General features: G+C 40.5%; 2 protein-coding genes across 2 annotated transcripts; one reads left to right on the top strand and one right to left on the bottom strand.

The window, feature by feature from the left end:
- Positions 1-1232: 1232 nt before the first annotated feature.
- Positions 1233-8079, bottom strand: prdm4 (PR domain containing 4). The gene is made up of 12 exons (XM_072672853.1): positions 7997-8079; positions 7249-7297; positions 7007-7122; positions 6714-6902; positions 5873-6628; positions 5047-5196; positions 4531-4649; positions 4254-4339; positions 3998-4125; positions 2531-2956; positions 1864-2032; positions 1233-1700 (listed from the first exon to the last, which is right to left on the bottom strand). Exons 3-12 carry the CDS (start codon positions 7119-7121, stop codon positions 1367-1369), a joined length of 2472 nt encoding a protein of 823 aa, XP_072528954.1. The 5' UTR covers position 7122; positions 7249-7297; positions 7997-8079; the 3' UTR covers positions 1233-1366.
- Positions 8080-8204: 125 nt separating this feature from the next.
- Positions 8205-13264, top strand: psmc2 (proteasome 26S subunit, ATPase 2). Its single transcript, XM_072673884.1, has 12 exons — positions 8205-8354; positions 9099-9136; positions 9301-9382; positions 10113-10212; positions 10318-10449; positions 10544-10616; positions 10792-10887; positions 10999-11163; positions 11292-11379; positions 11600-11802; positions 12712-12808; positions 12971-13264. The coding sequence occupies exons 1-12, from the start codon at positions 8285-8287 to the stop codon at positions 13126-13128; spliced, it is 1302 nt and encodes a 433-aa protein (XP_072529985.1). The 5' UTR covers positions 8205-8284; the 3' UTR covers positions 13129-13264.
- The last annotated feature ends 215 nt before the right edge of the window (positions 13265-13479 follow it).

Here is a 13479-nt window from a genome sequence, read left to right as displayed (position 1 = left end):
TCAATCTTTATATATATATATATATATATATATATATATATACATACATATATATATATAGCAATAATACTGTAATATCCTGGAGGGATTACAAGCTGAAATGAAATCATATATGGTGCATACATGTATAACAAGCAATAATTATTTTAATACTTTTAAATCATAGTTGCTATCAATATCAATAGTTATCAATAATAATAGCCACTGGGAAGCATGTGCAACAGGTCTTTCTAACACAACACACAAAAAAAACACAAATCTTTTACTTTAAGCAGTTGGTTAACACAGTACACCATCAGCAGCCACTGGAGTTAGCTACTGTCGCTACTTAACGGCAGGTGCCAATGGTCTACATGACTGATGCCACTGGAGTTAGCTACTGCCACTACTGAACGGCAGCTGCCAATGGTTTAAAGTGGCTGATTAGGGACTGAACCCCCTCTCGTCTTAATAGTCACAGTCCTGGTGGCTTGTGCAAAGAAAATCATCAGTCATATGTTCGTTGCTATCTTGGCAGTGACTTGTCAACACAGGTGTGTGGCCAATGTGCATACACCCCTGCTTTGCGCCACTGAAATAGCAATCTGCCAAAGTCAGACCGCACCTGGCTCTTAAAGGGTTGGTTTGTTTATTAAAATACACCCATGATTAATCAAGAGACTTAGTACATGCCTTTTGCACATTTCGAGCCAAGCAATGCGTACTTTCCCACCTTTTTGATAGCAAAGAAAAATTTGTGCGGTTGATGGTTTGCCAAAAGATTGCTAAAATATGGCCCTATGGCCTCACTCATTACAGATTGCTCGCTCATATCAAAAGATGCATATGCTCAACCATGCATTTCTAAAAAAGAAGAGATAACATTTGTGTTGCAAATGATAACTCATACTTTTGAAGGGTTTAATTTACATACAATATGATAAATGTAATGGCACTGTAATAAAAATCATGACAGTGAGTATTCTTATAGAACTGATTTATAAAATAAGTTACATAATTCCATAACAAACCCCAAAATAAATAACAACCTAGGCAAAGTAGTATGAAGGTACTTGTTAATTTAGTACTTAATATATACAGGAAACCAACATTAGTATCATAAGGAGGCAGTATTTCTGACCAATTGTTTAAGTACTGTAAGTTTAATGACAAATTATTTATTACTATGATCATCATCATACTTTGTTTTAGGACTGCTCCATTTGTGAAAAACAAAATTTAATCCGTTACAATTTAGAGTAGGAAAATATCTTTAATACACCAGGGACAAGAATTTTGGCAACACCAGACAGTCCAACAAGAGTAAAGGGAAAGAAAAAGGGTTAAATAAATAAATAAAATACACAAGGCAAATCACAGTCAGAGGTTACAGAGTCTTGTCAGGGGAGTACCCCGCCATGCCAATGCCACAGTCCTCTCTATCATCTGGTCCCCTAGTACTTCTTTCTTCTTCTTCCTCTGCCTCTTCTTCCTCTTCTTCCTCATCCTCCTCCCCTTCCTCCTCATGGGACACTCCTCTGCCAGTCTTTGGGCCCTTACAGATTTTGAGGTGGCGTGTGAGGTGGTATTTAGTGAGAAAGCCCTTATTGCATTTTTCACAGATGAAGTCCCTTTTCCCATCGTGGGAGTTTAGGTGCTTCTTTAGGTGATCGGTCTTGAGGAACTGCTTGTCACACTTTGGGCAGGTAATCTGGCGGTCTCTGTAGCATAAGGCAGAGAAACAAACAGAGGCCATTATGAGACATGGGTGGTATATATACATATATATATAGAAACGTGTGACATTAGTTGAACAAGCAGGCATCGCATGTGTCCGTGCGCACAATATTTAAAAATACAGAAAGAATAACTGGAGGGTCTTACAGCGAGTGTGAATACATGTGCTGCTTCAGGTCCTGTTTCCTATTGAATGTCTTGTCACAGTGGTCACACTTGATATTTTTGCCACCCGTGTGAATGACCATATGAGACTCCACGTGGGCTTTCTGAGTAAAAGACTTTCCACACACAGTGCATCTGAAGTTCTTCTGACCTTTGGGGAAAGACCACACATCATGTATAAGAAACTTTAAAGGTAAGGAAAACACCTACATCTAAATGATTAATAAAATATTTTATTTACAGTTAATGAATGCTTGTAGAGCCCATTACAGTCCCATGGAAAAGTGTTTGCCCCATGTCTGAATTTCTGCAAATTTGTCCCATTGTCCCAAAACAATCTACTTTACACTGCTAACACATAGGTCCCTATAGTGCCCCTGATTATATATATATATATATATATATATATATATATATATATAAATATATAATTAAATCAAAATATATATAATATTTTTTCTCTTGGTTTCATAAGGTTTATTCAATACTAAGTATGTTTTGCAGAAAAACAAATTTTTTTATTTTTAACAGTTTGCTGCAGAGGTTGTGTTTCACACGGTTTACGTTAACATAATATGTAATCTGGCCAGGGATGCCCAAACCTTTGCATACAAATACAATCTTATTTTGGATGGAACTGATCTATTACCTGTGTGGATTCTCAGATGCATTCTCAGGTTGCTTGGGTCACTGAAGGCCTTGCTGCAGTAGCTGCATTTGTGTGGTCTCACACCCATGTGACCCATAAAGTGCACATTCAGCTTGGTGGACGTGGTGAATGCTCGTGAACACATGCTGCACTTGAACTTCCTCTCCCTGCCATGACGGTGCCCATTGCTGCTGGCCTGCCCATCGCCGTGCGAATGGCATTGCCATGATGGGGAAGAGGTGGGGCTGGGTGCTTCACTGGAGAGCTTCTCTTGGTGATGTGGCTGACTGTGGACAGTGCGGGTAGGGTCTTCGTGGGTTGGACTTTGACTGTGGGTATGGCTGCTGAGATGAGATTTCAACTCGGAGAAAGAGGCACATTCTTTTCCACAGTGACAAATTTGCCCCTCTGGTACTTGGGGTACACCTGAAAGTTAGATTAAAAATTTTATTATAGGATCAAGAAACATGCTGTACAGAACCATACCAAAAAAAATTAAACATACTGGGCCTGTCTAACAAAGCAGGTTTTCTTGTTTAGCAAACTTTGAAATGAGCTTAATTTGGTATTTTTGTTTCATTAGGAGGTAGATTTTCTCTGCCCCTTCTCAGGTATTATTATTATGTTTTTAATTTTATTATAACTTTTATAATTTTATTTATTATAACATTTCCCCTAACTGCCTCATCTGCCATTTATTTGCTATTTAGTGTTAGCTCTGTTGCTTGCACGACAAAACATTATGGATAGACAGATGGATTGGAGAATCTCAAAAATGGCAAGGCTGTTAAGTGCTCAAATGATAGACACGCTACCATGGAACAGCTCACAGAAATCTCAGCTGCATGTGGGGCTATGTTGCCACATACTGATCAAAGTGCCAATGCTAACCTCTGTCCAAGGTTAAAATCTCTTACAACAGGCATGTGAGTGTCAGAACTGGACATTGGAGCAATGGATAAAAGTGGCTTGGTCCCATTAAGTAATGGAAGGGAGTGGCCTGGTCCAAAAAAGCTGAGGAGGAAGGTAGAAGATGGTGGCCTGGTTTCATGAAACAATGGAAAAAGGTGGCCTAGTCCCATGTAGCAATAGAAGAAGGTGGCCTAGTCCAACAAAGTAATGTGTTACAACCAGAGAAGGTAGCCTCAACCAGTAAACCAATGGAAGAAGGTAGATTTTGTTTAGCATTTACAATATATAGAAGTTCCACTATCTTTAATATGGTCTTTACACTCTTTTACAAATAAGAGGTTCTTTAGGGCAGTGGTCCTCAAACCTGTTCTCAGTAAGCCCAAGAAGGTCCACATGTGCACAAAGCTCGGAACATCCAAGGGTCTCTAAAGACTAGTTTGAGAACCATTAAGTTTGCTTTAGGAACCACACGAGTTTCTCTATAGTATCACTCCAAAGCCGATACAACTTATTAGCTAGTTTCCAATTCTTTCATGAGTTGTGCTGATATCTTACCAAGAAGTCTACTGTATTCCCTGCTGTAATAGAACAGCAGCTCCTGCTCTGGGAGAATCTCTCTGGACGTGCAGAAATAAAGCTTCCCATTATCGATATATGCCACCAAATTCTGTTCCTCTGTGCTCCTGCAAACACATTTTTATCAGATAAAACACTGATACAAAGATACCGTTAATAAGAGCCGGCATTTGATTACCACTTTAATGGCTGTTATTCCCATGTAGTATTCCCATGTGATTCTACTTTAAAATACCTTGCTTTTCTCACAAACATCATCCAGTTGCATTCGTGTTCATCTGTCGTCACTATACAGAACTCAAGGATGTCATTGTGGAACATCTGAAAGTCAGAAATGAAATTTGATTTTATCTTTCTTTTCCTCTCAAAACCACTGCATTTATTAGGAGCTCAAAAACAACATTAGGTTGTTTTCAAATGCAAAAGAAACACTGAATTTTGTGTGGGAAGTGCAAAATTGTAAAAACTCATTTACTAGTATCTAGTGTCTCAGGATGAAGAGGAACAACAACCTTCCATAGCTGAGGGGTGTCCTTGTCAGACCAGTCTGTAAGCTCCACACTGCTACAGTGCTGCCCAACCATTGGTCCGAAACAAGTCCTGGTGGGGATGGTCTCTCGTGCAAATACACCTAAGGATAACACATAAAAGGATTATTGAAGGTCTATGGAACATTATCATTGTACTGCTAAATAGATTAATTTTTAACTATTAAAATTTAATTTTAATAGTTAAATAATTAATTAACTGTCAGTTGATTTGACAAAACAATGTGCTTGGGGTTTTAGTCAAAACTTCTTTACTTTTTATCTCAAGAGCTGTTCAACCTTTCAAGGAAATGTAAGCACATTTTTTATTATACACAGAAGTTGTTTGTGAACACATGGACCCGGTTTCCCAGACCTGAATCTGCAGTGTGGTACACATGTGGTCAAAAACCACAAGGCTAAAATTGATCACCTTATGATGTTAGTTAAGACTGAACATTTAATTACATCTATTACAGTAGTCCTCAAGTCTGTACTCACCACTGGGTTCATCAGCCACAGATACACGAAGGCACAGTGGGCGGGGTAAAGAAAGGCGGGCCCTGCTCTGAATGGGTGTGTCTGGGATGAAGGTGACCGGTCCATGCTCAGGACAGTCTGAGCTGTAAGAGCGCTCACATAAAGTGCACCCTGTTCACATTAACCACAATAAAGAACCATAATTAGATGATATTCATAGACAAGATTAGAATACTGCTGCATCTATAGACTTTGGTATAACTATATACTTCTTAAGTAATAATTGCATTGTACCCAAGTATTAATACAGATTTCTATATGTTCATTTTATTTACTGTCCTAAACCTACATGTTTGTTTTTGTTTATATGCATTATTGATACCGGTATAATAGTGGCATATCTAAAAGCCAAAAAACTTTTATTTTTTTATTTTGCCTTACAATGACCTGCATGTACCCATCCTTAATTAATGTATTTTTTAAAAATAGGCCAAATCTTAGCTTAAAACTACTGTAAAACAAAGCCTTGGGAATCAAGCAGTGCATTTTTAACAATTTCAATAACTTTGTTAGTTTGCTTTTAAAGGCTTCAGACAGTTCTATTCTCCACTACTATAAGCAGTTCTGACTTTGGTAAGTATTATATATTAGACCACTTTGTGTTGCTTTTATCTTAAGCACATAATGATGCATATATTAAAATAAGAATATGTAACCCTTTAATGTAATTGGTATGACTGCATTTTTAATGTGTAACCAAAATACACATACCAGACCATTCAGCTAAGCAGTATGTAGGGCTTATGTATACCCTCCCATACATAACATATGTAAAGCAGGGACTTACAGATGAATGCAGTGGCTATATTCTCCTTATTTGATGTTGAGTCCTCCAGTTGTAGGGTTGAGTTAACCAGCACCAAGCTATTGTCTGGCCCCAGAGACACCTCTGCAGTGATAGGGGATACGTTTACAGGCTCCAGCACCATGCCTGAAGGTCCATGTAGAGAATCCAGCTGAGTCTGCTGCGCCATGGCTCCAGTGAGCACCACGCTGACCACTCCAGAATTTAGCTCTCCACTAGAGTGCAAGGCTTCACTCAGAGCCCCTGGACCTCCAGCCCCTGCTGAGCTGGCCCCCACCCTTCCGTTCATATGCTCCTGTTCCATCACAACCGGCAGCTCCAGCCCAGAGCCGTGCAATGGCATGACTCCCCCCGAGGAGTCCACTCCAGCAAGGCCCTCATGGGTCTGAGATCTGGCCCCTAATTGCTGCTGCGTCTCTGCCACCACTACACCATCCATGGTGGCCAGCTCCTCTCCCATTCCATCGGGAGACATGGGGCTGTTGACACGTGACTCCATAGAAAGTCCAGTAGTGTCCAGTTGTACTTCGTGAGCACCGCCCTGGTGGAGATCTGCCTGGCCACCAACTTGCCGCGAGTCTATAGACACCATTGCCTGCTCCAGAGGCCCACCTGGGCCGCTGTAAGGGTCTAGGCCAGAGGGGTTATTGTTAGGTACAGACAGGGTCCCATCCATGTTAAGGCTGCTGGGGTGAATGTACTGTGGTGGAGGACGATCTGCCAGATATGACAGAATTCCTGGAAAACCCAAATGACATTTATTAAGTCAATTGGTTACAAAGGAAGCTTTGCATCAAGGTCCAGAATGTAGCAAGTACTTTACCTGGAAGGATGTGTCGAAAATAGCTACTCTCTAGGTGTGGGTACGGGGGAGGCGGTAGTGTATAGTTCCTCTCTGGAAGGCCGCACATGACTCCTCTGTCTCCTAATGGACCCATGGGTAGCATGAGTGACAGGGCTGAAGGCAGTGGTCCAAGAGATGGACCCAAGCTTGGTATGGCAACTGGCATGCCTACAAAAGGATCCGTAGATTAAACACATTTAGAGAGCAACCTCAAACGTGAAGCATGAAACAAAAAAAGCAATGAAACGTAGAAGCAGAAACCAAGCTCTAACCTGGAGTGGCCATGGGGGTGTGAGTAGGTGAGGTAGGAAGGCCTAGATGACTGGCACTGACAGATGGTACACTGAGTTGGTCCATGCCCACAGGGCTAAGGTTCATGTCATTCATTCTGCACAGAATAGAGAAAGATGAAAGTCATACTGGTGTTTGTTTCAAACCATATTGTCTGCACATCATCAGCATTTCAAGGAAAGTAATGTGAAGTGTGGGTTGATAGTGTCAATGGATTGGTTACCTGAAAGGCTCCTGTCAGTTATGGCACTGCGAGGGATACATTTTTGTAACTGCAGAGAAATGGCAGGAATAATCATGCAGGAATTACTCACATTTCAGATTACTGCATTTTTACAGCTTTACCTAGAAACGTACAATTCAAGCCAAAGCACCACTGCATGATTTAAAGACAATACTACAGAATATATGAGATTCCTGTAGCTAGTATAACCAGCTAGCTAGCTAGTGCTACATAACCAGAGCTTTTTTGACAATATTCATTATAGCTACCTAAATGTTAGACAGATTTTTCTTTAGGTATGCCTGTACATTACTTTCCTTGTTGTTATTATCACTACTCCCACGTTCTCCTAATTTACAGTTGTCTTATAGCAAGCTGATAGCTTACTAGCCACACAGCTGGCTAACTAGGTAAATGTGCTAGAACACACAACTCTCTCACGACCATGTTATAAAAAAAACCTTAATCCAAACTTTAACGAGGAGAATTGAATAAATAACCCATTAACCACATGAAAGACACCCATCGTCTGTCAAGTACATTAGTTTGCACTAGCTACAATAACCCAAATTTCAACCTGGGGTTTCTTCAAGCATGCTAGCTAGCTAGCTAATGATCTGGTTGATCAGCTTGTAATATATTAACACAACCAGCTAAATTAACGAACTAACTCGCTACTTTGCAAAAAAGCATACTGCTGATGAATATATTTCAATAACACATAGATAGCACCTACTAAAATACTCACAATCAAGTTTGAAATTAGCCTCTTCGCTACAAAATGCAGAGGAAAACAATAACATGGCTAAAGACAAGCGAGTGAGGCTCATAGAGGGACGGCCTTTCAAAATAAGAGCCCGAAACCCGGCTTTGGGCTCTGAAATGCCGACGCGATTATACGCGACTTTAATTTTGAAACTGTGGAAAGTCAAGTTGGTTTGTTCTTGTGAGATCAGCGGAAGTTAGCAGTGTTAGCTAAAAACCTGCTGTGTAATCTTGCCTCGACTGTGTTCAAAGCAAACCTAGAAGAGCAAACATGCCCGATTATTTAGGAACCGAACAGCGCAAAGTAAAAGAAGAGGAGAAAGATGACGCGCCAATTCGAGGTACTGTAATTTTACATTATTTTTTGTTATATTTATACTAGCTACATAGATTTACTCTAGTGTCCAGACTGGGGAGAGAGAGAGAGTCCAGCGCGTTAGCCATAGCTGCCTCTTCCCCGGCTAGCTTCGGGGACACTGTGCTAGTCTCCTGGCTCTAAGCAAGCTGGGTGATTTTACCGAGTGGCTCGGAAAAGAAGCAGGAGAAATAGCTTTAGCTATCTGAAATACTTGTTTCCGTTACAAATAGTTAGCTAGATAGCTAATATTCGCTAACTGTAGTCTCTCATTTGTCGTTCACCAGCGCTAGCTAGCTAGCTAGATAACATAGCTAGCTAGCTAAACGTCAACTCAGCCAAACTGCAGCAGTCGAGCTATAGCTAGTTAGATGTAAATCACATTGCTCTGTTTTCTAAGTAGTTAGTTTAGTGGTCTTGAATGTGTGCATGGCTAACACACATGCAGTGTCCAGAAGATGGCCTCGAACTAGCTAAATAAAATACGCATTGTTGTTTATGGAGCAGACAAGCTGATCTAGCTAGTTGCTACACCGGAGTGTTTGGATCCACCTGTGCTAAAGCTGTTGTATCTTGGCGTTTCTCTCCATAGTGTAGTTTTAAGAGCCAGCTAAACAAATAAACTGAGTGGATTGATTTCCTTTTTATAGCTGCTTCAATGAGAACCTCCTGTCTCTGTAAAGTTGGCTTTTTCACATTCGTTGGCTTTGTTTTGTTTCTTTCTTTACAGCTTTGGACGAAGGGGATATTGCCCTTCTGAAAACATACGTAAGTGTATCTTCAATAGCTTATATAATTTGGCAATACACTGCTTTTTTTTTGTATCTTTGACATCATTGACAAAATCAGGTGTGTAATGTTACATGGTTGTGCTGTTGTGAAATATTTAGTGGGGTAAGTGACCAAATGTCAACCAATTTATGAATACACAGGGTCAAAGCACCTATTCTCGTCAGATTAAGCAAGTGGAAGATGACATCCAGCAGCTTCTCAAGAAGATAAATGAACTCACAGGTATGGGTATTGTGACTAGGCGTAGTTTAATATTATAAAATGTATTTTTCTTTCGAAATTTTCCCATAGAAATATTCTGGGGTAGGTTGTAGACACTTCGTATATAAAATACAGCACTGTAACCTTTACCATGAGCTATAAAGGGTACTCCAGGCTAGGGGTGGGAGATATGGTAAAATATTAGATCACACTGTTTAAAGTCAATTTCACGATACACTATGCATATCACATTATTTTGACATGCAGACACATTTTTTTTAGGAGTGACAGATTTTTAAAACTACTATTTAAATTCTCCCATATCGAGAACAAGGATTTATATTTAAAACCTACTGCACTTCATCTAATTAAACAGCACTAATTACACCCTGTAGTGAAATGTGCAGCTGGTCAGAATGGACAATATCCATGATACGCTCGCTTGTATCACAGTAACAACATTTTTCACAGTTTTATGTTGGCCTCATTGGCGTAACATTGGCCACCCCTACTCCAAACCAATAACACAGCTGCTTAAACTTCACATGAAGTATGGATAGAGGTGACTGCGTATCTAAAAGGCTTGTTTGACTAAAGTGCTCTAAAGCAGTATTACTACAAAATATTGTGATATACTTTCTTATTGAAGATGGGTCTAATTCTAAGATTTAATGAATCTTTACCCATGTGAACTGTTTATCAGCAAATGAGTGATGTTTAAGTCTTTGAATGTATTTTGCTGTGATTATAGGCATTAAAGAGTCCGACACAGGGTTGGCTCCCCCTGCATTATGGGACTTGGCTGCTGACAAACAGACTCTGCAGAGTGAGCAGCCCCTACAGGTTGCCAGGTATGATGAGGACAGTACAAGAAAATAAGCTGTCTGGTACAGATTCAATGTCAAACTAAAAACTTTGTAGCTTTAGTTTTTTAATGGTGTAATCTTGATTTCTAGATGCACCAAGATAATCAATGCTGACTCTGAAGATCCAAAATACATCATTAATGTGAAGCAGTTTGCCAAGTTTGTGGTGGACCTGAGTGATCAGGTTGCCCCCACTGATATTGAGGAAGGAATGCGAGTTGGGTAAGTTGAAGGGGGCAAGGCAGTGGTATGCACTGTAATTTCTAGAAAATCTGAAACACAGCTAATGTTCTTGTATTGTTTGTTTCCCCCGTAGTGTTGACAGAAACAAGTACCAAATCCACATTCCACTCCCACCCAAAATTGATCCCACTGTTACCATGATGCAGGTGAGAAATGAGCCCTTTTTAATAGGTTAATTTGATGTAAAATATCAGATGGATGCATTTGTTTTCTGTAAAATAAAATGGCATAAACTTCATTAGAGAAAGTCCTGTGAGTGTCTGAGTAAGCCCAAATCCTTATTTCATTATGTTGTAATCCTAAGTATTTCTTCCTAAATAGGTTGAGGAGAAGCCCGATGTAACCTACAGTGATGTGGGAGGCTGCAAAGAGCAGATTGAGAAGCTCAGAGAAGTAGTTGAGACTCCTCTGCTGCATGTAAGTAATACATTCAAAATTCCATTGAATGTACCACAACTTTAGCTTTTCCTTATCTTGCCTTTTAGAAAGCTTACTCCGTGGTCTGACAATGTATGTCTCTGCCCTTAGCCGGAGCGCTTTGTGAACCTGGGCATTGAGCCTCCTAAGGGAGTGCTACTGTTTGGACCCCCAGGCACAGGAAAGACCCTTTGTGCTCGTGCTGTGGCCAACCGGACTGATGCTTGCTTCATCCGAGTTATTGGTTCTGAGCTGGTACAGAAGTATGTAGGAGAGGTGAGTTTCTTAGAAGTAACCAATGGCTAAAAACCTACATTCATTACATTCGTTAATTATGTTCCTGGAAGATGGTTTTGACTGAATTAATACAACAGGTTTATTTTTTTTCGTATTTTTCTTTTTAGGGTGCTAGAATGGTTCGAGAACTGTTTGAGATGGCTAGGACTAAGAAGGCTTGCCTCATCTTCTTTGATGAAATTGATGCCATTGGAGGTACTGTGTCCTGCAGACATCCTTTCATAACATGGAACGAATTGCGCAGAGCTAGATATAGTTTTACAGTAAATGCTTCATTAAGGATCACAAGAACTTCATGTTGTTGACATTAGCAAGAGTATAATGTATAGCAAACAATGTAAGTCCACTAGCCTCGTCTGTTAGCAAGACCACACAAAGTTCGATCAAATCCGATGACCCCATGCTGGTCCTTCAGGTGCACGTTTTGATGATGGGGCTGGAGGGGACAATGAGGTGCAGAGGACCATGCTGGAGCTTATTAACCAGCTCGATGGATTTGACCCCAGAGGGAACATCAAGGTCTTGATGGCCACAAACCGACCTGACACGCTGGACCCAGCTCTGATGAGACCTGGCCGTCTAGACCGAAAGATTGAGTTCAGTCTGCCTGACCTGGAGGTGAGTCTGGATTGGGTCCTGCCCTGTGTTTTAGTCAGTGGCAACCACTTCTATTACCAGACCAAGACTTAAAGCTTGTCACACACTATGCAAACCAACGTGAGGTTTATCAGAAGTTTATAGGCACTAGTTAATACCATGAGTGTGCAGATATAAAACATATCTATGTAAAGCAAACAGTTCCTAAAATCCTCACAATATAAGCGCTCTTCCCTGATGCAGAAATCTGTTACTACGTTGTCAAACTGGGTAATGCCTGTACCATGCCACCAAGCACCAAGAGGTGAGGTGTGACAAAGTGCATACACAAATGGTGAGCAGAGAACCCAACAAGTTGTGCTGGGAGGCCAGAGGCCCTCCTCCCGGCAGGGAGTAGTGCTAAAAAGCCAGTGCCTGGGTTTCTCTTACTTGCTTGGCACTTACGCTGGCCTTCCCCTGCTCATCTGCTCTTGGTGCTGCTGGGCAGTGTGGCACAGGCTTTTTTTATATATATATATAAAAGATGACTTTTAGCCTATATAAAATACTATTAGCAATCTATTTCAAACATTTCACTTTAAGTTACATTTTGTTACATTGTTGATGCAGTGCAAGGTCATCAGTTGTGATTTGCTAGTGTAGTTAGTGTAGCCCTATAATGTGTGCCTGTAACTGAGTTGAACTTCATGGGAACAGTCTGAGGCAATGTTGATGTCTTTAGGAAAGAGTACATTGTACAGTAAAAAAAAATGTACTATGAAGTTTGAGACCGGCTGCAATAATGGTCAAAGTACTCGGTCATCAGTGTGTGCGTGATGTTTTACTGCCATCTACTGGTGAAGAAGCATGATTTTAGTAAAACAACATGGGTATGAATCCAGCAATTTGCACAAATGTATTAAACCACTTTTATCTGTTTTTGTGTTACAGGGACGTACTCACATCTTTAAAATCCATGCTCGTTCTATGAGCGTGGAGAGGGATATTCGATTTGAGCTGCTGGCACGGCTCTGTCCCAACAGCACAGGTACCTTCATCCAAATAACACCTTTAAGCAGGATTTAACCCCAAATCCCTCTTTCCACAGACTTAACCGAGCTTCTCATAGATGATCTTTGATGAATTTAAGTTAACTATGGGTCTCATTTGGGCTCAAGAAATAATCTTCTGTGTTAATGTCGTCCTTCAGGAGCCGAGATCCGGAGTGTGTGCACAGAGGCTGGCATGTTCGCCATCAGAGCTAGAAGAAAAATTGCAACAGAGAAAGACTTCCTGGAGGCTGTGAACAAGGTCATTAAGTCCTATGCGAAGTTCAGTGCCACACCACGATACATGACCTACAACTAAAATGATTTCTCCACGCCTTTAAACCATGTCATTGTTCCTTTTTCAACTTTCCTGCAAAAGAGCTAAGCTATGCAGCTTAGTGTAGTTCATTGTAGATTGTGTTATCAGTAATTAATAAACGAAAATGTAAGTCTTACTGACAAAGTGTCCTCTCTCTTTAAACCCATGCTCTCAAAACCATGTTTTCCATTGAAAGCAATCAGTTGTTCTGTGGGGGGAGGACCATTGTGATTGTGAGATCACAATGTGAGATCTACTAGAAACTTTGTAGCCGGCAAAACATGTCTGCTGTAATTTAGCTACCTTAATTGTCATAAAACGCATCAAATGGCGGTTTAATTAATTTTACGA

This window comes from Salminus brasiliensis, chromosome 2 (genome assembly GCF_030463535.1).
Source record: "Salminus brasiliensis chromosome 2, fSalBra1.hap2, whole genome shotgun sequence".
Lineage (NCBI taxonomy): Eukaryota > Metazoa > Chordata > Actinopteri > Characiformes > Bryconidae > Salminus > Salminus brasiliensis.
Note: the sequence above shows the minus strand (reverse complement) of the source record. Positions and strands in the feature narration are given on the sequence as shown.

Bases quoted from the DNA above. Each gene is read 5' to 3' on its own strand.
- prdm4 (XM_072672853.1), bottom strand. From the start codon at position 7,121: ATGAATGACATGAACCTTAGCCCTGTGGGCATGGACCAACTCAGTGTA. The intron at 6,903-7,006 runs GTTAGAGCTTGG...ATCCTTTTGTAG, and splicing joins CACCCCCATGGCCACTCCAG to GCATGCCAGTTGCCATACCA. The intron at 2,033-2,530 runs GTAATAGATCAG...CTTTCCCCAAAG, and splicing joins GCATCTGAGAATCCACACAG to GTCAGAAGAACTTCAGATGC.
- psmc2 (XM_072673884.1), top strand. From the start codon at position 8,285: ATGCCCGATTATTTAGGAACCGAACAGCGCAAAGTAAAAGAAGAGGAG. The intron at 9,383-10,112 runs GTATGGGTATTG...CTGTGATTATAG, and splicing joins GAAGATAAATGAACTCACAG to GCATTAAAGAGTCCGACACA. The intron at 11,380-11,599 runs GTACTGTGTCCT...CTGGTCCTTCAG, and splicing joins TGAAATTGATGCCATTGGAG to GTGCACGTTTTGATGATGGG.